At 38.9% G+C, this 27268-nt stretch overlaps 1 protein-coding gene across 1 annotated transcript; it reads right to left on the bottom strand.

Annotated features, from left to right (window-relative positions):
• Positions 1-1203: 1203 nt before the first annotated feature.
• LOC149832572 (secreted RxLR effector protein 161-like) lies at positions 1204-25761 on the bottom strand. The gene is made up of 2 exons (XM_090013269.1): positions 25568-25761; positions 1204-1528 (listed from the first exon to the last, which is right to left on the bottom strand). The coding sequence occupies exons 1-2, from the start codon at positions 25759-25761 to the stop codon at positions 1204-1206; spliced, it is 519 nt and encodes a 172-aa protein (XP_089869395.1).
• Between the last annotated feature and the right edge of the window lie 1507 nt (positions 25762-27268).

Genomic DNA, 27268 nt, shown 5'->3' with positions numbered 1-27268 from the left:
GGATGCACTCTCATCATCCAAAATCCAAGAAATGAGGCAATATTACATTGTGGAGAAAATCACAATTTCCAACACTTCGTTGGTAATTTGGTGCACTCGATCAAATTTTAAAATGGAACATTCGATTGATTTGTATACATTTGTTATGCATCCGTACACCTTTCAGTGAATTGATAGACGTGATATCCACCCGTGGAGCAAGTGGTGCGGTTGGTGCCGGCTTTTGCATCAGCCTTTCTTTTGCAGGCTTTTCTCTAAAAAGGGGCAGTGTCTCTCCCCTCCAAGAGGTCCCATCCCTTGATGATTCTGCTGGTTCCCAAATTAGCTATAACTTGAAACGAGAGAGAGAGAGAGAGAGAGAGAGAGAGATCTCAAGTGATCTGACATTCTCAACATCCATTGCTTTAATCCTATGTGCAAGTTGTGGGGCCCACCAAAAAGTTATGATGATACGAGAGAGAGAGAGAGAGAGTCCTCACAGGAGGATGACGGAATGACAGCTGATTTACTTATAAAAAGATGGTAATATGTATAAAAAAATCTGTTACTTTGTGATATTAATGACAAAATCAATAAGTATTTACAATTCATCAATAAAAAGAGACAAACCTATATAAAATATAAAGTTAAAACACAAAATTTGTTACTATTTGTAAGTGATGTGCAGTGATACGATTTGTAAATGGTGTGCAGCCCTCTTGTTACGGACCCTCAGATATATTTCTTTATCATAAGCTACTCTAATATATAGAGGCAGATACAGACCAAAAACATAAAAAAAAAATTTAACAAAAAAAGATATACAATATTTTGTCAGTTATCAGCTATATAAATCTCCAAGCCTTTCAGATCTTACGGTCATACCAGATCAGCAACTTAACAACTATCCAAAGATAGGATCTCGGTGAAGGTAATGCTTATCTCAACACCCCCCCCCTCAAGTGGAGCGTATATATCTATACAACCCCACTTGCTTAATATTTGATAAAGCTGGCTTTTTCCAAGTTAGCGCATGGCAAGTTGATCGGAACTCTTTGCATATGGAGTGCAAATTTCACCATTTTTTACCTTTTCCCTTACATATTGGCAATTGATTTTTATATGTTTCGTCCTTTCATGAAAAACAAAATTTGAGGCAATGTGGATAGCAGCTTGATTGTCGCAAAACATTTGAATAGGCTTTTTAATTTTGATTCCTAATTCTCACAATAGAGGCTTGGTCCACATAATTTCTGCTATCATGGAAGCCATAACCTTATATTCAGCTTCAACACTTGACCTAGAGACAATGTTTTGTTTTTTGCTCTTCCAGGTTGTGAGATTTCCTCCAACAAATATGCAATAACCAGTAGTGGACATTCTATCCTCACTGCTTGCCCAGTCGGCATCCGAGAACCCTTCAATGTCAAGATTGTTTCCCTTCTTAAACAAAATTCCTTGCCCTGGTAACTTCTTCAAATACCGTAAAATTCTATCTATGGCCGCGAGATGAGCTTTTTTTGGAGAGTGCATATACTGGCTCATGGCACTGCAGCATAAGCAATGTCAGGTCTAGTGACCATAAGATAACTTAATTTTCCAACAAGTCTTTGAAATCCTTTTATGTCAATAACTGGGTCTTCCTCATTGCAAAGTTTAGAATGAACTTCAAATGGTATGCCAATAGGTTTGGATTCAGTTTTCCGAGATCAAGAACATATTTTCTTTGAGAAATAAAAATACCCTTCTTTGAGTAGGCAACCTCAATCCTAAAAAAATATTGAAGATGGCCAAGGTCCTTGATATAAAAAACTTTGTGAAGATAGGTTTTGGTTTTAGCAATTTCATCTTCACAATCTCCGATGATTATAATGTCATCAACGTACACGAGAATCACCGTGGTATGCCCTTCATAATGTTTAATAAACAAGGAATTATCTACCACACTGATAACAAAGTTGACTTCTTCAAGAGCACAACTGAGTTTGGTATACCACACTCTAGGAGATTGTTTTAGCCCATAAATAGCCTTATTTAATTTACACACAAGGTTTGGGTCTGTTTCCTTTGGGTGCCCTTGAGGAAGATACATGAATACTTCTTCTTCTAGCTCTCCTTGCAAGAAGGCATTTTTGATGTCAAGTTAGATACAAATTCCACTGCTTGTTGCAAGCGATTGACAAAAGAACCTTGATAGTGTTCATTTTTATTACCGGGGCAAATGTTTCACCATAATCAACTCCATGAGTCTGAGTGTATCCTTTGGCAACAAGTCTGGCTTTATATATTTCTACAGATCCGTCACTCTCGTATTTTATTTTGTATATCCATCTACGTCCAACCGCTAGCTTTCCCTTAGGAAGATGAGTGATTTCCCAAGTTTTGTTTTTGTCAAGAGCATCTAGCTCTTCTCTCATAGCTTTGGTCCATATGAGAGATTCCTTGGCTTCAAGAAAACTTATCGGTTCTTTTTGGGCTGATATTTTGGCAAGATAAGAGACATAATGTATTGGAAGATGATCATAAGTAATGTTATTCTCCAGAGGATATTTACCAGTACGGAAAGTGAGGAAGTCCTTTAAGTATGATGGAGGATGTAAAGTATGACCAAATCTCCTTACTTGAGGTGTAGTAGTAGAAAGCTCATTCTCTTCATTTTGACTTTTGGTCTGATCACCATCAATTTCAGTCTCAGAAGGTTTCTCCTTGATGATGACAAAATCATCATAATTAATTGTAGGCTCATTCTCCCCCTTAGGTTCATTGTGACCGCTATACTCAACAAGATTAGTAAAGTAGGGAAGATGCTCATTAAAGCTCACATCTCTGGAAACATAGAGTCTATTATTTTTGACATCCATATACTTGTATCCTTTTTTGGATACAGAATACCCAAAAAAAAAAATACATTTGTGAGCTCGAGGCATGAGTTTGTTTCTTTTTGATGAGTCAGACGCAATGAACACAGTGCATCCAAACACTTTGAGATGGTTGATATTGATTTTCTTGTTTCTAAGAATTTCTAAAGGGGATTTGTTTCCCAATTGTTGACTGGGCAGTCTATTTATCAAATAGCAAGCTGTTGCAACAACTTCACACCAATATTTGCTTGGCACATTCATTTAAAATAAAAGTCCTCTAGTTTTTTCAAGAAGATGCCGATTCTTATGTTCGGTGACTCCATTTTGTTGTGGAGTACCAACACAAGTGAACTGATGATCTATGCCATTTTTTTTTCATATACTTCAAACAATCTATTCTTATATTCGGATCCATTATCCGATCTAATAGCCTTAACTTTCTTGCCATATTGAGTTTCGACAAATTTGCAAAACTTTTTAAACTTATGAAGCACTTCGTCCTTGCTTCTCAATAAAAAAAGCCAAGTAACCTTAGATTTATCATCAATAAAACTGACATAATAATTGAAACCAGAGACTAATGGTGTCGGACCCCATACATCAGAATGGATTAAATCAAAAAAGTTTTCAGCAACGGTTTCAGACAAAACAAAACTAGGTTTAGAGAGTCTAGCATACTTGCAAACATCACAATCCTTATTATCAAACAAACTATGGGAATCATGAATCAGATTTTTAAGAGCACTCTTAGAGGGATGTCCCAATCGGATATGCCATGTCTTCTCATTTATGTGTTGTTTGGTGCATAAGGTTTTACATTCATCTGGCAAAAAATAGAGATTTCCATCTCGATATCTGCTACCAATCTTCTTCTCTGTCTTGCGATTCTGAAATATAACAGTATTGGGAGTAAAGATCACATTGCAATCAATTGCATAAGTAATTTTTCTCACTGATAGCGGATTTGAGGTCAAATTAGGGGTAAACAACACTTTTGAAGGTTGTAAAGAGTTTAAAAAACACATTTCTCTTCCATTAACTGTCATAGACGATCCATTGGCTGTAGTAACAGATTTATGTTGCCTCTTAGGATCAAGATTAATAATGCATTTATCAGAGTTGGTCATGTGTTTGGAGGCACCATAATCCACAATCCAAGTGCAAGAATTTAAGGAACTAAGGTAAGAGATATTACCCGATTCTATACAACCTATTGTCGAGTAAGTCCCTCCATCGTTAGAGCTGGAAAAATTCCGAATCATTTCTGCAAGTTTTTCAAGGGTGATGGATTCAGAGACTTGCGTGACCTGAGCAATGGCTTGTGCACCTTTAGCAGTGGAGATAGCTTTGTCGCGTGGCGGATCAAATTTGTTAGTCATTGGTCGACCAATGAGAAACCAACATTTTTCTCTTACATGTCCCTGTTTTTTGCAATTAGAGCAAACCATTTTCTTACCTTTGAATCTATTGCTACTTTTATAATTTGTTATGTTCTTATCATCACTAAAATAGGCAACATATGCAACTCTATCTTTGTTTTCAAAAGGTAAATAATCTTGCTGCCCTCTATTCATAACTCGATGCCTAGTTTCCTCACGCATAAGGATAGCACAAACATTATTGAGAGAAGGGAGTTTGACCGATGTAAGGACTTACTTGTAAAGTTTTCAAATTCAGGTCCTAAGCCAACAAGGACTTGAAATATATTCTCTTGTTCTTTAAGTTTATGAGAGACAATAGGGTCATTGGAAGTAGGAAAATATGCTTCGAGTTCATCCCACATAACCCTAAACCTGCCGAGGTACTCACTCATGGATTAATCAATTTTTCTGTGCTCCCGGATATCTTGGGATAGTTGATACATCCGAGCAATATTAAATTGTTCACTATATATTTTTTTAGCAATGTTCCAGATTTCTTGAGTAGTAGAAAGAAAAAGAAATCTTTCTGCGACCTTTGGCTCCATGGAGTTTAAGATCCATGACATAACCAGGTCATTGGAGGATTGCCACTCATCGAGTTTTGGATCTCCATTTGCTGGTTTTGGCAGTTTTTCATTGATAAAGCCCAACTTTGATTTTTCGTTGAGATACAGAGTAACAAACTTTGCCCAGACAATATAATTTCTTCCATTCAATAAAATAGAAGTTATCTTAAGATTTGGGGTTACCTGCTTAACGACCATTTTTTCTGAAGGACTGCTGCTGCTGGGATTCTGATTGTTAGCCATTGATGGACTGCTACAATGCTAATAACCCAAATGCTCTGATACCATGTTACGATTTGTAAGTGATGTGTAGTGATACGATTTGTAAGTGGTGTGCAACCCCCTTGTTACGATTTGTAAGTGGTGTGCAAAAATAAATGAGGCACAAACATTTAACGTGGTTCAGCCTTAAGGATGGCCTACATTCACGAACCGACCGACCCTCTGGTATATTTCTTATCATAAGCTACTCTAATATATGGAGGCAGATACAGACCAAAAACATAAAAGAAAATTTAACAAGAAAGGATATACAATATCTTGTCGGTTATCAGCTATGTAAATCTCCAAGCCTTCCAAATCTTACGGTCATACCAGATCAACAACCTAACAACTATCCAAAGATAGGATCTCGGTGAAAGTAATGCTTATCTCAACACACAACAATGAAAGCGTTTTATGTAAATTCCACCTCTTTGTAAGAAAATATTAATTTAATAATTAAAAATAAAGTAAAAACTAACCATGTCTTGCACTAAAGACATTAACTGATTCACAGAATCAAGTATAGCACATTTTTTTATAAAATTCTTTTGAATAATTAAGATATTAACATGCCATCAATTTTAAGAGAACAGATAGATAAGGTTTTAGTTATATATTTTTTAAAATTTAGTTGTACATACTTATTAATGTGAAATTACCAAAATTCATAAATTTGTCAATAAATTACAATTTATGATTTTGCTGATCAATCATAAGGAGATAAGAATTCGCATGCCAAGGCTTATTAGGATATTTTGAAAAGGGCAAAACCTGAGGAATTGCAGAGGACGAGTTTGACTACTTTGGATTAAAGTTAGATAATCCCTATATACTGTTAATTTGGGTTCGTTAAAACGTGCACAGTCGTGCTCACTCCAACGTTTGGTGCTTTTAAACATGTTTCCATTTTTACCAACCAAAAACTAAAGTGTGCGAATGAGATAGCCACTAAGGAAAAGTGCACATATTGTATGGATCGTTTCTTGGGAAAAGGAAACATTAGGGTTGGATTTCAAGCACAAGTTTTTTTCTTTTTTCTTTTTAATGACAAAGAACCCTCGCCTAAGCGGGCAAGAGCCCCACCACCACCCTGCCTTACGTGGCCCACATATGGAAGAAGCACAATATTTGAGTTTCCATCTTATGATGTGTTATAATTAAATCCTATTAAACACATCTGTACAATTAAAACTAACATTTGATGGCTAGATCCAAACAAACAAGTGAGTGTACCACCGTATGGTATCATGGTAAACAAACATCTTATGCTCTCTCTCTCTCTCTCTCTCTCTCTCTATATATATATATATATATATATATATATATATATATATATATAGGGGAATGAAAACCCTTTCAAACCTTTTTAATGGATTTTTTTTTGTCAAAATTCTGACCATACAGATGTGTTCAGCATGATTGATTTACTATAAATCAACACTTTGATCACAAAATTTTGATAGAAAAAATGGCATTTGGAGCTTCAAAAATTTATGAAGATTGTATGCCCTTGAATTTGAAACTTATAAAAACTTATCCATGCATAGGAATCAAATGCTCCAAGAACTGATTCCTATAAAAACAAGCATATAGATCACATCTGGTCGGAATTTTGAAAAAAACAACAAAAATCCAATAAAATGTCCATTGGGGAGATTTTCATTTTCTTATATATATATATATATATATATATATATATATATATATATATATATATATATATATATATATATAGAGAGAGAGAGAGAGAGAGAGAGAGAGAGAGAGAGAGTTGAACATATTAGGCCCTCTTTTCTTGTGTTGGCCGGTTAAGTCTCATAGTTTCAAGTGTTTTATAATAGATTTGAGCCATTAGATGTGTTTGGCATGCTCGATTTGGTGGGAATTGACTCTTGGATCATGTTTTTTAAATGAAAAGTTATATTTATATGAGCCGGGAAAATTGATGCCTTAATAACCATTGATTTTGGATCACAGGAAAAACAAATTCCTGTGATCCAAAAGCTGGTTATATATATATATATATATATATATATATATATATATATATATATATGGAGAATGCATATTAAAGTTTACTTATATATATACTGAGCCACATGCATCCATTTGAGTAGAAGGAAAGTCACTGTTCTTTCAGTATATGCGTGCCATCTGCCAAATTTTGAACCAGGCATAAGCATAAGAAAGGAAGCCTATATTTCAGGATCGAGGTTCTTGGTTAGGGCATAAATGGCTTATGGCAGAATAGATAACCTTGCAGGTTTCTGCATTGACCCAACTGTAAGATGACCCCAAGCCAGAGCCACTTTGATTGAAAAACAATGAGATCTTGGGATGATAATAGAGTTTTCCTGTTTATGAACTTTGTGTACTTCCAGAAGGTTATGAATGTGAAATAAAAGTATATGCAATAGAATGTTCTAGAAAGCTTGTCATCAGGTGTTCTGATGAAGTTGCTGAAAGCTGACTCCGGTGATATGAACAATTTTCTTAAGTTGCTGAAAGCTGACTCCGGTGATATGAACAATTTTCTTTCAGAGCATGCAAAATGCATGCTTAGTTGCCTTTCTTTTCCTGAAGTTCGTAGGTTCTTTTTTCTTTTCCCTTTTTCCTGAGATTTTAGTTTGATCTGGTTATATATTTGTGTAACATGAATGATGGTGAGGCATTGTTATCAGGTAGTGAATTATGTGACATCACTATTAGAGATTGCAGAAACGAACTACAAAATTGCCTGGAACTTGTTCTCTTACCCAGGTTCAATGATCTGCAGTTAAGTTTTGCCACTTTCTAGTACCTCATCGAGACCTAATTTGACTATTCTTTTAATATTGCTTATTGGATATACTTCAAAGCTAGGAAAAATAAACACATTTTTCAGCATGATAAAAATGTAAGATTACCATAACCGATAATTGCTGGTATAGATTTTTCTTTCCAAGCACATTTTAGCTGTCCACAGAAAGAAGATTAAAGAATTGCTGAAGAAGATACTGCTTCGTCTGTGCAAAATTTTCTTGTTCTGTACAGGTGATTTAGTTGAAAATTCTAGATATTTTCTGGTTTACTTTTTCTATTTCCAGCAATTTTTGTGCTTTTTGCTGTGGGGTTTCACTGCTCTATTCCACTAGCGTGCAACTTTTTGAGATACCAACTCGATGTTAATAGTGCTACCAAAAACTGTCACACAAGTTACTATTATAATTATGTAGACTGCATTTGAACCTTGGCAGCAAAGCCTTTTAGAGCTGATTGTCAGGGGTTGCAACTCTACTAGTCGTTACTCATTTAACACTTCACTGCCCTAATCATTACATCTTAATTAGCTTTCTTTTAGAAAAAATACTTGTAGTTTGGCTAGACAAGCCACATTAGGCAACTAAATGAAGTTTACTTAATTAGAAACAGTATAGAACTTCAAACAGGACTGCTGCTCTTTGGAAATGTTCATCAAAGTGGATCTTTCCACCTAAGCATGAGCTTCATCCTCGTTTAGACCATTCCCAGAATTTAGACAAGTGTTATGCGTCCAACACTGTCTGCACATTTCTAGCTCTTCTCTTACTAGTCTGGACACCCTATCAAACTATAAATGTTCACCAATATTTGTTCACTTCTAATTCATCTAACAGTTGTGTGTTCTGAATTCTTAGAAGAAATAGAAACCTCTAGACAAGCTTGCTAGCGAATTGAAAGATCTCCTAGAGGCTTCTAGATTACTACTGAGCTCGACTGCTCAACATGGCTGCTAAAGAAACCATGCAACCATGCTTTTTGTAATTCAGTTCCATTGGTTACATTTTCTATAATATGCAAGCACACTGCTACAATGCACCCGTGCTTCCCTGTAAGAATGGATGCTTTTTTGCCCAGTAAGATTTAAATCAATGCATTAGTTTTCTTGGCTAGCCATTTGCTGTGCTCAGTAGTACAGTAAAATATATCAAACCGTCTTCATTAAAGGAAGAGGTAGTTTTTCCTAACAATGTTCATTTGAATTGCCTATATAATTTGCTGTCTATTGTGAGCAGCAACATATATATAGAGGAAGGAAGCAGTTGAGATGCCAGAGCACCTGGGGCACCCACTCGTTTTTCTTCCCTCAATGACAAGGCTGCTTTAGTATTTTTAAAGAGTGCAGTGGAGGCATCCTAAAGATGATGACAAGCAAAATGATCAGCCTTTACAATGGAAATATTAGGGACCACGCTTTTGCTCTGAATCGAAATTGTCACAACCAATTCATAGGTTGGTGACCACAAATATAGATAATATGATGATGATCATGAGCATGGCGCTCAATCGTTGGACATCGGCGTGAAGAAGTTCGAGAGGAGAATTTATGGATGAAGCCGAGTGTCCAAAAAGCAGTTTATGAGCCTTGGCAATAAGACAACTTTTACAAACATTTGTTTTGTTATTGTTATTAACAGAAATAACATGACTAGAATGTAAATGAGAGATAATTTTCTTATTTGCATGACCGAGACGTTTGTGCCAAATGTCAAATGAAGCTATTGTGCCTGCATATGCTGCCACCTGTGTATGGTGATCCAGTTTAATTGAGTAGAGCCCCACATGGAATTTCGGTCCTCGTAGATGAATCTTGCCTGTCTGAAAATCATTTACAAGAAATTCAAAGGGAGTAAATTAAAAAATACAGTCAGTATCTTCATTTAACTTCCCCAAAAATAAGAGATTCTTCGTAATAGCTGAAATGTGAATAACATCTTTTAGGAAAAAAGTAAAGCCTTGAGGATTCAAAATAAGATTACCAGTGTTGGAGATAGAAAGGTGCAGATGGAGGTTTGCAAAAGTTCGATAATTCAGATCCACCATGATATGAGATAAGAGCACATGTTTTTCCTGATTGAGAAGCAGATCATATAAATCCGTAAAAGAGTATGATACTGAATTGGTTATGACAGGTGTCACAAAGCTCTCATATTCATGAGGTAGACCATTCACCGTAATTTGGATTAATTCTTCATCATCTATGGGGTGATTTCCTCAATTGTTTTGGGATGAAGGCGTAGTTGTTGTTGTATTTACGGGGTGATTTATGGCAGTGAGTGAGTTGGCTAGAAATTTGATGTGATCCAAATTGGATAGCATATATAGATTTTCTTTCTTAATAAAAGTTAAGTCTTTCTTCAAAATCATGAGTCTTAAAAGAGATTGAGATCCATATGATTTTTCTAAAGTAAGCCAAGCCTCATATGCTATTTTGGTTCTTATAATTTGACCAAGAACATTTTCTAAAATGGTAGCTTTTATCCAACTAAGTGTCAATTGGTCAGAGCAAGTCCAAATAGGATAACTTCGAATCTCTGTCTTACCTCCATCTGGCGTGGCAATAAAAAGCTCTGGTTAAGGAGATGACACATCAACAAATTTAAGAAGGTTCTGACTGATCATGACAGACTCAAGCTGAGATCTTCATAATAAATAATTGTCCCGATTAAGCTTAATCAAGATGAGGCTTGCAATAGCATTCTACTAGGTCATAGGGCAGGGAAGAGACGACGATGAGGCCATGTCAAGCTCGATGGAGAGTCGTGGCTCTGATACCATATAAAAGCTTTAGCAGAGAGAAGAAAACATCTTTTTGTATATTGCATTGGGAGATAGCCAACTAGGCTATTTATAAGCTGAACAATGTACAATAGTTTATATACATGAAAAACGATAACTCTGTGATTATTGTTTTTGATAATGATTATAAAAAACAATAGTCAGCAACCTTTAATTGCATTCTTTGTTGACCAGACTCTTCACACGTTAAACTGTGTGAGTTTGTTATTGACCGAACTCTTCATGTGCTGGAGTATTCTGGACACATGAGAGGTTCACTGTGTTTAGATGTTTACGGGTGTCGATTGTATCCTTATCCCCCCCCCCCACCCACCTCACCAATTTGGCCAACATTTTTACTATGTGATTTGAGTTGTATTTTGTTGTTTCTATAGAAATAGAATCAAACTTGTACAAAAGGCTTTTAACCTCATATGGGATATCTCTATACTAATCTCTACCTTTCAGAAACCTTGTGACTCTAGTTGTTAAGTCTCTTTTGCCTAATTCCATGAAAACTTCTTACGAGACCATGGCATACTACATTGATTTTCGTGTCTGCACACTCAAGAAAAATGGTCTCGTTGAATGAAAACATCGATATGTTGTTGAAATCGGCCTGTGCCTGCTTTCTTCCTTGTCTTTACCACACTCTTTCTAAGTCGAAGCTTTTCGTACTACTGTCTATATTATTAAGTCTCCTCACCTTAGTCCTTCATCATAAAACATCTTACTAGCTACTTTTTAATACCCAACCTACCTATGATCAACTTTGCATTTTTGGTGCCCACTGCTACCCCCTGTTAACACCATATCTCCTCACCAAATTTCACCCCAAGACCATCCCATGTATATTTCTTGGATATGCCCCTCGCCACAAGGGCTATCTATGTCTTGACCTGTCTCATAATCACACTTATGTCTCCCACCACGTTTACTTTGATGAGTCCTCTCTTGGACCCATATGTTCTGAACCCTACTCCCCTTCACCTTCCTTCTCTGCTTGGGGTCTCTCCCCACCCGTTCTTCTTCCTCCCCAAGATTTCCTACCCTTGTCGGCTTCTGAACCACCACCTTCACTCGATTCTTCTCTTCCCCCTTCGTCCCCCACTAATGATATGCATCCCGTTCCTACTGCTAGCCTCCCTGAACTTATCTCACCACCTCCCTCTCTACCAATTTGACTCTCCCGAACTCGTTCCAAACTGCTTCCTGATCATGTTTATCCTATGGTTACTCGGTCCATGACCAACTCCCTTAAACTGTGTACCTTCTATTCTTTTCGCTATCCGATTTCTCTTGCTCTCTTTAGCCCAGTTTTACTCACACTTGAACCCACCTCCTTCAAATAGGCCAATCTTGATCTTAAGTGGCACTCAACCATGCAAGAAGAGTTTAATGCTTTACAACTCAATCATATGTGGCACCTTGTTTCTTCTCTTCCTCAATATAATGTTGTTGGCTCCAAATGGGTCTTCCAAATTAAACGTCACGCCGATAGCTCCATTGCTTGATACAAAGCCCAACTTGTTGCCAAGGGGTTCTATCAAGAAGAAGGTATTGATTTTTCTGAGACTTTCAACCCCGTGGTAAAACCTACCACCATCCGAGTGGTTATTGTCCTTGCGGTCTCGTTCGCATGGCCTCTACATCAATTGGATTTTAGCAATGCCTCTCTTAACGGTCTTCTCTCAGAAGATGTTTATATGGCACAACCTCTCAGTTTTGAAAATAGTTCCCATCCTCATTATGTTTGTAAGTTGGACTGTGCTTTGTATGGTCTCAAACAGGCTTCGCATGCCTGGTATCACCGCCTCAACTCTTATCTTCAGTCATGTGGATTTCGAATGTCTCTCTTTGATGCTTCTCTCTTTGTCTTTCGAGACCATGCTTTGATTATGTATGTTCTCATCTACATTGATGATATCATAATTACAGGAAGTTCACACAATGCCATCAACCAATTAATTCAGCAGCTTAGCTGATTCTTCTCCGTCAAAGACCTTAGGCGTCTAAACTATTTCTTGGGCATTGAAGTGCTTTACGCTTCCACATGTCTTTATTTATGCCAGCATACTTATGCCTTAAATCTCCTTCGTCGTGCTTCTATGGTGGATGCAAAGTCTGTCTCCACTCCCTTGAGCTCCACTACTCGGCTACTTAAAGATGATGCCTCCACGTTCCATGACCCGACACTATACCGGAGTATAGTCAACAACCTTCAGTATCTCACCATCACTCAGCTTGATATTGCTTTTACTGTCAACAAGGTGTGTCAATTCATGCATCATCCCATGGTGACTCACTAGTCGACAATCAAGCGTATTCTTCGGTATGTTAAAAGCATCGTTCAATATGGTCTCTTTTTCTTTCGGTCCTCCTCATTTTAACTCACAACCTATTCTGACGTCGACTGGGGCGAGAGTCTTGATGATCGCAAATCTACAAGTGGTTTTGCTGTGTTTTTGGGCACCAATCTAATCTCTTGGTCTTCCTACAAGCAAAGGGCCATAGCCCGCTTCAGCACTGAAGCCAAGTACAAGTCGCTAGCCTGCACTGCATCAGAGCTTCTCTGGCTACAGTCTCTCTTGATTGATCTTGGTCGTTCCCCCTTTTCGACACCCATACTTTGATGTGATAATATTGGTACGCTTTACCTTGTTGTAAATCCAGTCTTTCATGCTCACACTAAACATGTTGAAATTGACTTTCACTTTGTACGAGATCATGTGCAAAAGGGTCATATTCAAGTTTAATTTCTCTTCTCGTCTAATCAACTGGATGATGGGTGCACGAAGCCTCTTCCGTTCGCAAGGTTCATCTCTTTTCGTGACAAGCTCAATGAGCTCGCGGGGCATGATAAGGATACATTTGACACCCGTAGAGTTCCAAACATAGTCAACCTCTCTTGTGTCCAGAATACTCCAGCACATGAAGAGTCTGGTCAATAACAAACTCACACAGTTTAACGTGTGAAGAGTCCGATCAACAAAGAATGCAATTAAAAGTTGCTGACTATTGTTTTTTATAATCATTATAAAAAACAATAATCATAGAGTTATCATTTTTCATGTATGTAAACTATTGTATGTTGTTCAGCTTATAAATAGCCTACTTGGCTATCTCCCAATGAAATACACAAAAAGATGTTTTCTTCTCTCTGCTGAAGCTTTTACAGGGGGGAACTGGATACCTAGTAGGAATGTAGAACATTGTAAACATGTTACTTTACTAGTACAATCTGGTATGGGTCTGCCTAACCCCAACTTGCCTTTCAAAATAAAAAATAAATAAAGCAAAGTAGACAAGAAATTGTTTTGCTGATTTTATGTTTCAAAATTGTGTTTTAAGTTTGTATTTTTCTTAGACATGATTTGTCTTAACCATGTTTTATTTGACTTGAATCCATATTTGGAACCTATTAATCCACTCTTTTAACAATGAAGATTGAAATTTTGCTTTTTCCTCTATATCCTTATTCTTAGTTCTTGTAATGTTCGTGTTGAGCTACTCAAGGTGATGGCAAAAAAAAACATGCTCTCTTGATGGTGCAAGCTGGAGACAATTTACACGAGTCAAGCCATAACAGGGTTATGTTATGAAAGCAAAGGCAAAAAAATAACGGTTTAGATATAGCATGATTACACTTGCCAAGTTGTACGTGCATTTTCATCTTTTTTGGACTCCTCCCTATTGTCACGACCTTTTTTGTGAGGACTGTGCAGCGCCGACTAGGCATGCCTACAGGGCGGAAGCAACACACTAGAGCAAACCTAGGAGCAATACGAGGTGATGCTTCGAGGGAAGGCACCGAGGAGCAGAAGCAAAATGTAGGAGACAACTATCGAAGACCACCGCGTGAGAGTGGATGCCCAATCAATGATCTCAGCACTTGGAAGGCCCAACGAGGCTAGAGGCTCATGGGCAAGCAATACTCCGGGAGGGATGGTCGTACGCGATGAAACAAAGGCAAGCAGTGTGATGGGCAATCACCAAAAGAGCACGAACAATCTACAAGCAACACAAGCAAGTACACAAGCAGTACAATGAGGCATTGAGCAAGGCAATAAAAAAGGGATGAAGGCACAATATTCAAGAATTCAACTTGTATTCAAAAGTTAGCCAATCGACACTTACAGATATGGCATGGACATGGCTCATAAACTCATGGTGAGGCAATGTGAGGTGGGATGGTCTTGAAGAGTAGGCCTTAGAGGGGAGCTCGACCCTCAATTGCTCGTGCGCTCATCACAGGAAGGTGATGTGCTCGTCCTTTGTTGTCTTGGACACTCATACGCCAAAGACTTTGGCATCTCCCCACTACCGACCCGTTCAACATTGTTGCTTAAGACAATTCTGCTATGCTAGTAATGTATGAGATACGCATGACCTCAAATACGCTTCCACCAGGGATATGTAGCTTCTCACCTCTAAGGCAAGCTATGTGCCGCACGACCCAAGCAGCCAGCCAAGCTCCCTCTCCACATGAGATAGAAAGTGCAAAAAAAAAACTTGTGACACTATGCGAAGAGGAGAGAGAGAGAGAGAGAGAGAGAGAGAGAGAGAGAGAGAGAGAGAGAGAGAGATATTTACTACTACACAAGGATTTCACACAAATATGAAAGGTGTATTTCAAGCATATCACAAACCTTGTGTTCTACCTTTTCCAAGACAACACTTCATCCCCACCATTGCTTGGTCTGGAGGGCTCTTGTGTGAGAATCACCCAGCTTTTAAAAAACCACCAGAGTGATTATATATTGTATATCCATAATGCCACTTGTAGTAGAATATGCCTGTAATGGATACCTAAATCCATCCCGGTTTGGGCAGAAACCATTTACACAGATGTCTCCAGAGGATTATGATTCCATCATCCATGTTTAAGAGAGCCTAAAGAACTCGTTCTCTAATCATATGAATGATTTTTGTTTTAATTTGATTGTAATCCTTCGGGATAGGGACACTGAAGATTTGGTTGTTCCTTATCTTCCAGATAACCCACATAACCACCTGAAAAGTTTTCCTCCAACACTTGTTGACTATTTTATCCTTGAATCTTTTTGAGTATCAAGATTCAATGGCATTCGTCAGTCTGGTCTGGGGTCGCCATGTGACTCTCAATAAGTTTGTAGTCTGTCTCCAAATCTTAGATGCAATGGGGCATCTTAAGAATAGATTGGCCACATTTTCTGTTGTGCCTTTACAAAGTTTGCATCAACTGGGGAGTTGGAACCCCCTGTGTTGCAGCCTATCTTGGGTGAGTAGGACGCCCTCCATTGCCCATCTAAGTGTGATGGCAGCTCTAGGAAAAAAACCTTTCTTTTGACCAATTTTTCTTGAAAATCTAATTTTCATGTCCTCTGGACCTTAAGAAGTCTCACACAGACTTGATGGAGAATTCCACTTGTGGCTTCCATATTAGTTTGTCAATGCCTACAGGATTCCAATTTTGATTATTTACTTGATCTCGCACAATCAGAGTTGTTCACAGAATACCTTCCTTGTAAACACATTGAGGAGAGCTATTGGTGATAAGATATTTATTTACCTTCTATCCCAGTAAACTATGGTATATAATCCCTTTAGTACTAGGTGATCCTTGTTCACACCAAGGGTCGAACAAGAAATTTATCTTATTACGGGCACCCACTTCCCATTTTACTTGTTTGATAATCACCAACGCTCCCTGAGTGATGCCTTTCCAAGCATATGAGGATTTTATACCATTTTGAGGTACCCAGCTGGATTCCTTTTGAAGGTATTTACATTTTATGAGTTGGCCCCATGGTGATTGATGATTATTTGCAATTTTTCAAGATTGTTTAGCTATACATGCCTTGTTCATTTCCTAGATGTTTCGAATGCCAAAACCTCCTTCAAAAAGCGGTTTGCAAACTTTTTCCCAACTTATCAGATGGATCTGATTTTTCCCTGAGGTACGTTGCGAGAAGAAGTGTTTGTCTGATGACTTTTTCCATGGCATTTATAACACTTGAAGGAAGCCAAAAAGATCCCATTCAATATATGGGCAATGCTTAGAAGATAGATTTGATTAGGATAACTCTAGCCGCTAGGGATAACAATCTTCGATTCTATGTCTCTAGTTTGGAGTGAGATCTTATGAGAGAGCCACATAAATATTTTCTGAGTTGACCTTAGAAGAGAGAAAGGCCAAGATATGAGATAGGAAGATCTACTGGCTTCCACCCGCTTCAGTCCCTAATTATCTTCACTCTATCATGGGCCAAATTACATTTGATAAAGACTATTTTCTCTTTACTAATCTGCAATCCATAGGCCATTTCAAAGGAGCCCATACTTTCCAAAAAAATGTAATAGTACGCTTTTGATCCTTTAAGAAGAATAGGAGCATCATTTGCATAAAATGAATGATGCCATTTAAAGTCTTCTATAGATACTGGAATGATTTTTCCTTGCGAGGTAATGAGGTTTAAATGCCTTGTGAGATGTTCCATGATCATGAGAAATAAATAAGGGGAGAGGGGGTCCTCTTGCCTAATGCTTTTGCTTCCCTGAATTGTGTTGTTGCTTCACCATTAATTATGACAACATAGGAGGTTGTTCTCATGCATTGCATGATTCTAGCAGTCTAACTATGGGCAAAATAAAAAAATTGATGGGTTTCCTTCAAAAAATCCCAATCAACTCTATCATAGGCCTTTGCAAGATTTGTTTTGAAAATGATTCTTTTCTTTTTGCTCAAGAACATCGAATCCACCATTTCATGGGCCAACAAGATATTATCTTGAATTCTTTGACCTTTTAAGAAGGCTTGCTAATTTGGGCTGATTATCCTCTTCGAGACCCTTCTCATTCTGTTGACCATCACTTTTGTGATGACTTTGTATATAAGGTTGCAAAGACCTGTAGGTCAAAATTGACTCAAATGGTTGATTCTCTCTTTCTTGGAAATGATAATGATATAAGTACAATTGACCCTTTTTAACAACTTCCTAGAGTGAAAAAAAATATTGATTGCCTTCAATAGATCCTCTCCTACAATATGCCAATATTTTTGGAAAATGAACCATGGAAAACCATCGAGGACTGGGGAACTAGAGGCATCAAGCTAAAAAACTGTTGTTTTAATTTCTTATGGGGACAAAGTTTGAATCAATTGGTCATTCTCATTGGGAGATACTCTTGGTTCTCTCGTGCCAAAAAATGGCATGATTTTCATAGGGTCTTTTAGGAAGAGAGCAGTAAAGAAGGTCATGACTTCCCGCTTGATGTCTTCTTGGTTATTGATCTGAGACCCATCATCAAGGACTAAGGATGAGATATGATTCTTCTTGATATGGTGGTTGTAAAGAGAGTGAAAAAAAATTGTGTTTTTGTCCCCGTCTGCCAGCCAGTGACATCAAGTTTTTTGATGGCACATAGATTCTTCCATTTTCTGGAGAGCTTAAAGTGAATCACAAAATTAAATTTCTTTATGGATTGCTTCCTGATTCCCTGCTATCAATTCTTCCTGACAATGCTCTATTTTCCTTTTGAACCAATTTGATCCTTCATTCTTTGTTTTTGCCCATTGACAGTGCCCTTTTGGTATTAGCATGTAAATGAACGGATGCATGAAATGTTACAAAAATCCTTCGCTTTGTTTATGCATGTGTGCATATGCTTGAAAAGAAAGGAGTTTGAACAATGTTCTCGAATGTAATATTTTAAATAATGTATTTGTTGGCCCTGAAGTGACTAAATCTCTTTGATGGATTCCTATACGGTGTTGCATGTAAAATGATTTAATTTAAGAAGTTAAACATGTAACACTAAATAATGGTGCTTGCAAGGAGAGGGCAAGCAATACTTTCAGCTTTGTGAGAAAAGTTTTGAACATGAAAGATTACTCTTCCCTAACTACGGAGATAGAGAAAACCTTTGTAATAGATTGAAACATAGATGAACGAAACTCATGAGTAAAAATCTGATGTATCGAGATGACGGTGTTAGGAGCACTCCCTCGATATGCTCGTCCTTCACCCGTAGGACTGCTAAAAGGTATCCAGCTAGACTAAATCTACCTATGTTTGAAAACACTGCATGCGCCATGGCCCTGATCTAGGTATAAGCCTGTGTTAGTATCTAAAGAGTTAAGAAGTAAAACTTAAATGAATGTACATTAGATAACTATGACATACATCATATAAGAAAGAAAATTTAATTAAAGATAAGAATTGGCTCATGCATAAAATCAGCTCCTGCAATGGTAAGTGCATGCATTGTAAATGTTCATACATCTTTGATTATTCATGTTAAGTGGATGATTGATTGATTTCAATTTTGCAAATGTATGCTCGAATGATGTATTAAAAATTTAATCTTATTTGTGTTGTATTTAATCTTATCGGATGTATGAAAAATCAAAGTTACTCATGCCTATTAGTTCTAATTTATGTGTTATGAATAGTTCTACTCTATTGAAACATGTTTGTTTGACCCTATGAATTAATTTTAATGTTTTCAGGTAGCAAGTAATCTCACATGCGATGGTGAAAGGTTGCAACGGGGACCGAGCCAAGCCTTTCCCTACATTCAAGTGTTTTGGACTTGGAGCATTTTAAAATGCTTAAAACTTTGATATTTAATTTAAATTTTAAATGAACTATTATTAATAAATTTTGAGATGTAATTGAACAATTAATCATTTATGATTGTTCAATTTTTTTAAAATTTATTGCGTATATGGATGTGAATGTAATCGAGAAAGTAACACACCAAGTTTTTGTTCCGTTTAGTTTTTTGCTGAAATTTTATGAAACTATTTAAAAAGTATTTCAAAAAAAAAAATTCTATAATTTTCGGGATATAAAAATTAGGGTGTTACAAATAGGACCTCAAGTCTCATTCGTGCATATTGACACCGTTCCTTTGTGCGTGTGTAGATGTCTGTTCCCACAAATTCGCCCCCCCCCCCCCCCCCCCCCAACGCATCTGCAACACTAGAGAAAATGGTGGAATTTGTTATGTCAATTTCGTACCTGAATGTGATAAACTCCGAAACAGAGTATTGTTTACGAAGGTTATGAAAATTTATCTAATAAAGTTGGATTCAACGACTCTTGATCCTAGTAGTTTATGGCAGACTTGGTTAAGGCATCTAGCCAAAACCCCAGCTTTGTTAATGACAACAATAACGGCAGTATCATCAAGGTGGTATCCCATGTGGTAAGCGGGGTCCTGTTCCAAGCTGAAGGCCCAGGTTCGAATTCCTCTGACACATGGAGCTTAAGAGATATCTGATAGGAGTCTGCCTAAACCCAGCTTGCCTATCAAAGAAAAAAAAACAATAACTGTAGTAATAGTATTAGTGCCCACAGGGGCTTCACTCCCTGGCAGGGGTAACTCGTGAATGTCACCAAGTTGACAGGACATCACAAACTCAAAACCCACATTTGTGTCCTTAACCGCGAGGCTAAAGCTGGTAAGTATTCAGCCGTGGGCAAGGGGGACCTTCGTTTTATGCCAATGAACTCGGTGAGCGAGGTTGTATTTTCCTAATTATCCAAAAAAGGCAGTAATATTAGTAGCATATGAAAGATCTTTCCACCACTCAGGATGTAAGACAGCCTGTTGTGCAGATTGAAAGTTTTGGTTCGGATGGTGCTCAGCATCTCTGCAAGTATCGAGTCCCTGATGGGTGAACAAGAGATGCACCAATTTCCTCTTACTATATATATTTTCAAGCACCTATTTCTAACCTGATCAACCTCAGTGTACCTCAAATAAGAAAAGGACTAAACAGAGAGAAAGGAAACATGATTCTTTACCAAGTACCGGTCCATGCATCTACGTGCATATACATATGCAGATGCCAAGACAGCACAAACTACACGGGATCACATGCAGAGGCCAAACAAGAATCACATGCACCAACCACCATACTGCAGCAGCATCCTACCTTCTTATCTCTTCATAAACATTGTTCCTTTTCAAGAATAACCAAGTTGGGGATTCACCCCCCTATGTCTACATAACATACTGTATACGTATTATGATACATATGGCCATATCTTTAGGTATAGAGACAAGTAAGTTCAATAAAATTGTGCTAAGAAAAGTAGATGTTTGTATGCTTTTGTATGATAACATGAGCAGTCTGTGCTTGCATGTGAATGAGTTAGGGTTTGGATTTACACAGAGACAAGGGGAGGGGATTAGAGAAAGGAGGGGTGTCGGGCAGGGTCCAGAGGTTCAGATTCAGCCACAAGCCCGAGGCCAGAGTGTGTCCAAATTGGTCCCACCTAGTTGAAGGAATCTCAGAATCTCTGTGCAAAATGACAATAGTGGCTAATAGGTTTTTTTGTGATTTACAAAGTTGCCCCTGTCCTTTTCCCTAAGGAAAATATGAAATATATAATTCACTTATAGAAGAATTATGCTTTGAGTTCCTAGCCTTGTCTCCTTTTTCAAACGTATAGATTAACCTTTAGCTATCTAGGGTGGGGGATGGAGATGGACATCACAAGTTTTTACTGGGAGTTGTTGGACCCTGACAGACCAATGGCTTAGATGGACGTAGCCAACTGGGCCAATTTGAGGTCTATCACTATATTTTTATAGTTTAAGTTCTCTGTGTTTTGGGAATCGGAGACCCTTAATTGGCATTAGGTCACCTAACTACACTAAACCAGTTCTTGACTGAGTCGGGCTTGTACCAATTTGCATTTTTGAACAAATATGGACAAATTTGCAGTAAATTTTGAGGACTACTTGGTTACTTCCATTATTTCTTGTCCTTGTGGTTGATGTGATCGAACACTATGTCATCCTAAGGTGTGCTAATTAAATGGAAGGGTTTCTTTTTCTTTCTTTCATTTTTTTAATAGGATAATAAGTTTGTGGAATTGAAATCCCTGACCCTAGCCCAAATTAAGGGGTTTGGTGCAGTGGAGGAGGCCTTGGCCACTGGATGGGTGGTCAGGGTTCGATTCTCATGAGCATCAGCCCCTTGCATTAATGAGAGAAAGGGATAAGCCTTTGCCTTTGCTTAGCCTAAGATTGGCGACTCCATAGGGGCAAGGGTTGCGCCATGGGTTTACACTGTCTGGACAACAACATTAAGTACGGCAGGCTTAACCAGCACGACTAGCTCTCAAATTCCAAGGATAAGTTCCCCATCCTTGGTGGAAAAACAACCCAGACCCCTCAGTTATAACAGTGTGATCTAACCATCTAGCTATCTCATTCAACCTCTAAATGGAAGTGTCCTGTGAAAGAATAGTAAAACTTCTTCCAATTAATGAAGTCTCCTTACCAAACACCGGATTTACCACTGGGTGAACCGGGCTGGCTCAGATCATATGCTGATTTTGATTAAGTTGATGACCGACAACAATTTCCATGTGGACTAAAATGGAAATAGTATGAATATCCAATAAAAAGGAGGCTGCATCAACTGTGAAATTAGCCTTTCAATAAAAAAAAAACAAGCTGTGAATGGAAATAACCAATTTTCAGGTGTACCCACAACACTTCCCCCTACAAGTTAAAAGTTCGGTCACCGACGATCGACTACGGTGAGGAGTCCTATTAAAGCAAAAAATTTTACGTAGGAAAGTAGCACAAAAGATACCTCAATACAACTACGCAGGGATAGAAGGGCATTTTCGTTAACTCACCATCTCCTGTCCTGAGCACGAAGCCTGCAAAAAAAGAATCCGTATACCCCCTTCAACGCTAATAAGTTATGATGCCCACTACCGTATCAAATTACATTGTTTTTAGGTCACGTTGTGCTACAGAAATTACGATAATGCCACTAGGAGTCATGGTCTTAAGCTGGTATAAATTCCGGAAACATCCCGAAATGTATGCTCTACTCCATCTGGGGTTCAAGTTTTGTTACCGTATCGTTTGCTTAAAGCAAAGGCAAAAACGGTTTTTTGAATTCCATTTTGTCACTTTGCAGCATGCAAAACAAGGGAGGCCAGCGCTCGAGTCCCTAGACGTGGTGGCATTATTGTAATTACGGTGATATCGATGCACTAAAAGAATGCCACAGTCGGGACACCATTTCCCCACGATCAACCGTAACAGGAGAAGATATTCTCATTTCCCTTTTCCAAGAGAGAGAGAGAGAGAGTAAAAAGGATCCCATCCTTCGACATAGGATGGATTCCATCCGATGTTGATCCTACTAGTGGTCCAACTGAAGCATCTAGGATCAGTCCACATTCAGGTGAAAGTGTGGACCAATCCTAACCATTGATTGAACCGTTAGGTTTAATGTAAGATGGAACCCATCTTATATCACCATGATATGATCTCTAATATATATATATATATATATATATAAAGAGAGACGTTAAGAAGGTTTCACTGTTTGTAGAAGGCAACAAATGTGTGCCTATATGTCTGCAAGTGTATCAGACTTTATTAAAAATCCAAAAAACTATCTGGAACCATGTCACAGTTTAAGCCGTGAATCCCCACCAGATTAAACTCAAATTAGGAACCACATCAAACTGGCTTGAACTTTTATTGTCTAGGTGTGCATATATATGAGAGAGAGAGAGAGAGCACTAACGCATGTGTGTGTTGGGGTTGGGGGCAGAGGGAATGGATCGTCTTCCTGTGAATCATTCCATCTCCTTTACTCGCTTTAGTTTCTGTTTGGAAAGTGTGGTAGGAGGGATTTTATGTATTTGAAAAAGTGGCAGCTGCCAAATCTTAGATTGGGCGGTTACCATCTCCAAGAGGTGGCAGTTATCAAATCCAGCATTTGGTGAAAATACATGAGGAGAGCGTTTCACTTTCTATCCCAAATGCATGAACTCCCATCCCAACTTCCAGTTTCCAATTGTACTTTGGCCATGTTTTTACCAAAATGCAAAAACTCCCATCCCAACTGCTAGTTATCAAAACAGAGCCTCATAGTTCATGTAACATCAAACCAGTTCACTTTATTTTCATAATGAATTTGGTCTAGGATGTATCTTAACGTTGAATTTAACCTCTATACAAGTCAACTAGAATGACTCAGATACCATGTTATTTGATCTATAATTTTTTAAATGATTGTTGCTTTTTATATAATTTTATTTTCAAGATAAACTAAATGGAAGTGACTGTAAATTATTCACAAGATTGGTGGAAAGTGCTTGCAATGCAAATAGGATATCTAGGATCTGGCCTCGATGCTGAAAAAGGATCATATCCCTCAACAAACATATGATGTAGGATCCTCTGTCCTTCCTAACCGTTCAACCCATGCATCTGGATGGCTAGGATCAGTCCACATTCTGGTGAGAATCTGTCGAAGGTGCTGGTTCTCATCCTCATTATGAATGGCACCTAAGGATCCATGTGCGAATTGTTGTTTGTGATGCCATTCATCGTGATCTGTTAATGAGATTGCGCAAAAAATATATATCTGTGGGTCCCACTGAAGGAAGGAGCATTTAGACGATGGGGCCTTGATGAATGACAACTGAAGGTACCTTTCATGGACATGCACACATATGTATGCGCGAACTCTCTCTCGCGCACACACACACACACACACACACAAAATGAATCTTACATGATACTGTCTAGTGAAAAGTAGCACCTTTCTTAAATTTAGACTCAGTAATGGATGGACACGGCACAAAAACCACCAAAGATTACTGCAACCGAAAAGCGAATGCAGGAAAAAGTAATTAAATGAGGCTGAGTGGCCCTCACCCTACCCCCCAAAGAACACACAAGACCTATATGAATCATGAGGCTGAAACACACATTCCAACCAATTAACAGTTATGATCCTTGCATAAACTTGTTGATGCAACAATGAAGTCTCATCCACCTTTATTAAATTTTAAAGAGAAGATTGCATCTCTCATGGCTATAAATAGGGATGGCAGTGGACCGGGGAAAAGCGGGGCCCCGCCCTGCCTCGCCCCGTTTGAACCGGGGATGAAGGGTATGAAACAGGGATGGAGGCGGGGACGAAGGTTAAAATGAGGTGGGGATGGATGTGCACTTTTCCCGTCCCCGCCACGATCCCCACCCCAACCCCGCCCCAACCACTTTTCCCCGCAATATCCCCACCCCACCTTGCCTCGCCTCATCCCCATTTGAACCGGGGATGGAGGACATGAAACAGGGATGAAGGCGGGGGTGGAGGATAAAATCCATCCCCGCCTGGGATGGAGGATAAAATCTTGAGGCGGGGCGGGGTGGAGACCTTGTCCCCCGCCCCGCCCCGCCCCACTGCCATCCCTAGCTATAAACGAGTGAATAAATGAAAATAAGGGCTTGGGCATTCTTGGGGAGAGGGAATTCAAGCTCTTAGTTGTTCTGATTTCCCAAAATTTTAGAATCTCGAGTTACTCACTACGATAAATGTTCCAGACCATTAATTATCTAATTTCGTTCTTATCAACAACTATTTAATATGAATAAAATCACCTATTTTTCATTCCAAAGATGAGCAATACAATTTCACATCCTTGAAAATGACATTGAGATTCTCAACCCTTGATTTGTCATCTAGGGTCAAGGTTGACGTTCTCACAATACATACAGATGAAAACGGGCATTCCACATAATCAGAGTGAAAAAAAAACAAAAATTTACATGCAAACGAAAAAGACATAAGAGAGACGGAAATGATAAGAAGATTTTCTTTTCTTTTGAATGATGGAAAATCATAATCAGATGAAGATGAAGAAGCTGACATGATGAAGGCAGTAAACAAAAAGAAACCCCTGAAGATATCTTAATTACTGAACCAACTAACATCATTTAATTTAAACCCTCCATCTCACCACAAGCAGCAAAAAAAACAAATCCTCAGAAACTGTACAATAAATTGTCATTCCACAAAATTCCTACATTAATTAGCCGTTAAAAAGTGCAGAAAGAAGAAGAAAAACAGGCGGTCTCTCACTCTTTGGTGTCATCAAGGATATTCATGATGAGATCAATGAAGGCACAGACGATGATCCGATGAGTCTTCTTCTCATTGAGCTTAAGGTAGCACTGCAGCAGCGCCTGCAGACAAGACCAATCTGTCATTCCATGAGCTTCAACCATCTCCTCCATGGAAACTCTGAAATCCCAATATGGGTCGTCTGAATTCATCGACAACGTAACGCTTTCCTTACAGAACTCCAACTCTTCCTCTGTTTTGGCCTCTAAACCACCACCATCATCACCACCACTATCATCGCCACCACCACCACCGCCAACAGCTTCTTTCTCTCTCTTAGATTCTTCCAGGATGGATTTGGTGGTGCAGGGAGAGAAGAAGAAGCGCTTGGAGCTCAGGCCGTCGAGCAGGCTGTCGAGGACCGAGTCGGAGGACGATTCGGCAGAGGAGGAGCACGGATCGGCGGAGGAGTCGAAGGAGGTGGAGTCGCGAGTGCGGAGGGGGAGGACGAGGCTGTCTCGCTCCTCCAAGTCTTCTTCTTCTTCGTCTGCGTTTGTGGAGTTTTGGAGGTAGATGGAGTTGAAGCTCTTGTAGACGTCCTCGGCGAGTCGGAAGGAGTGGGTCTGGGACTGTTGGACGCAGAGGCAGGTGCGGGGGGGAGTGGGCCTAAAGTTGCAGAGGGTTTGGTGGAGAGCTCTAAGGGATGCCATCAGCTTTGGCTTTCCCATTGGTGGTTTTTTTATCACAAATCGGGGGGGGGGGGGGGGGGTTAATCTTGTTACAGGACCCTGATAAATGTTTGAGAGAGAGAAAGAGAACGAGAAGGTATTAAATATCAATATATTAGTCGGTGAAGAGAACAGTGCCTGATGTCTCTTTCTCTATTTCACTAGGCACATGGGAGGAAGAATGCTTTTATATATATATATATATATATATATATATATATATATATATATATATATAGAGAGAGAGAGAGAGAGAGAGAGAGATTCTGGTGAGTTGATCATGTCTGTAAATCTTTGGCTATCCTCAAGTATATCGTACTCTCCAAGTAAAAACCACCCTTACACGTTTTTCATTCTATTTGGATCCAGATTATGTTGTATAAGCTGATTTTCTAAGGGCAATAATAAAATCATATTTTAAGTCCAAACCACCCAATGAAAAGTGCATTTTCCTAATAAAACGAACCATGTTAAATGCAGTTGTAGGGTCGAATTTAAGGATGGCAGTGGACAGGGGGAAAGCGGGCCCCGCCCCGCCTCGCCCCGTTTAGACCAGGGATGAAGGCGGGGACGAAGGTTAAAATCCATCCCCGTCCGGGGGTGGAGGCGGGGATGGATGTGCACTTTTCCCCGCCCCGACCACTTTTCCCCTCAATATCCCTGCCCCGCCCTGCCTCATCCCCTTTTGAACCAGGGATGGACATGAAACAGGGATGAAGGCGGGGGTGGAGGATAAAATCCATCCCCGCCAGGGATGGAGGCGGGGGTGAAGGATAAAATCTTTAGGCGGGGCGGGGGTGGAGACCTTGTCCCCCACCCCGCCCCGCTCGGCTCCACTGCCATCCCTAGTCGAATTCGTCAGATATTTGCACCTATGAGTTTTTTTTTTTGAAGATGAAAATCCACTTATGAGACTCAACTAGATGCCGTACTATAAAGTATGGCTAATATGTTCCCACAAATAAAGAGGCTTAATTTTATCTACTCGACT

Source organism: Nuphar pumila, chromosome 7, assembly GCF_984573655.1.
Source record: "Nuphar pumila chromosome 7, dmNupPumi1.hap1.1, whole genome shotgun sequence".
NCBI lineage: Eukaryota > Viridiplantae > Streptophyta > Magnoliopsida > Nymphaeales > Nymphaeaceae > Nuphar > Nuphar pumila.
Note: the sequence above shows the minus strand (reverse complement) of the source record. Positions and strands in the feature narration are given on the sequence as shown.

Excerpts from the sequence above, each read along its gene's own strand:
- LOC149832572 (XM_090013269.1), bottom strand. The coding sequence starts at position 25,761 with ATGAATTCAGACGACCCATATTGGGATTTCAGAGTTTCCATGGAGGAG. Across the intron at positions 1,529-25,567 it reads ATCCTTGATGACACCAAAGA|TGCCATGAGCCAGTATATGC; the intron begins GTGAGAGACCGC and ends CTTATGCTGCAG.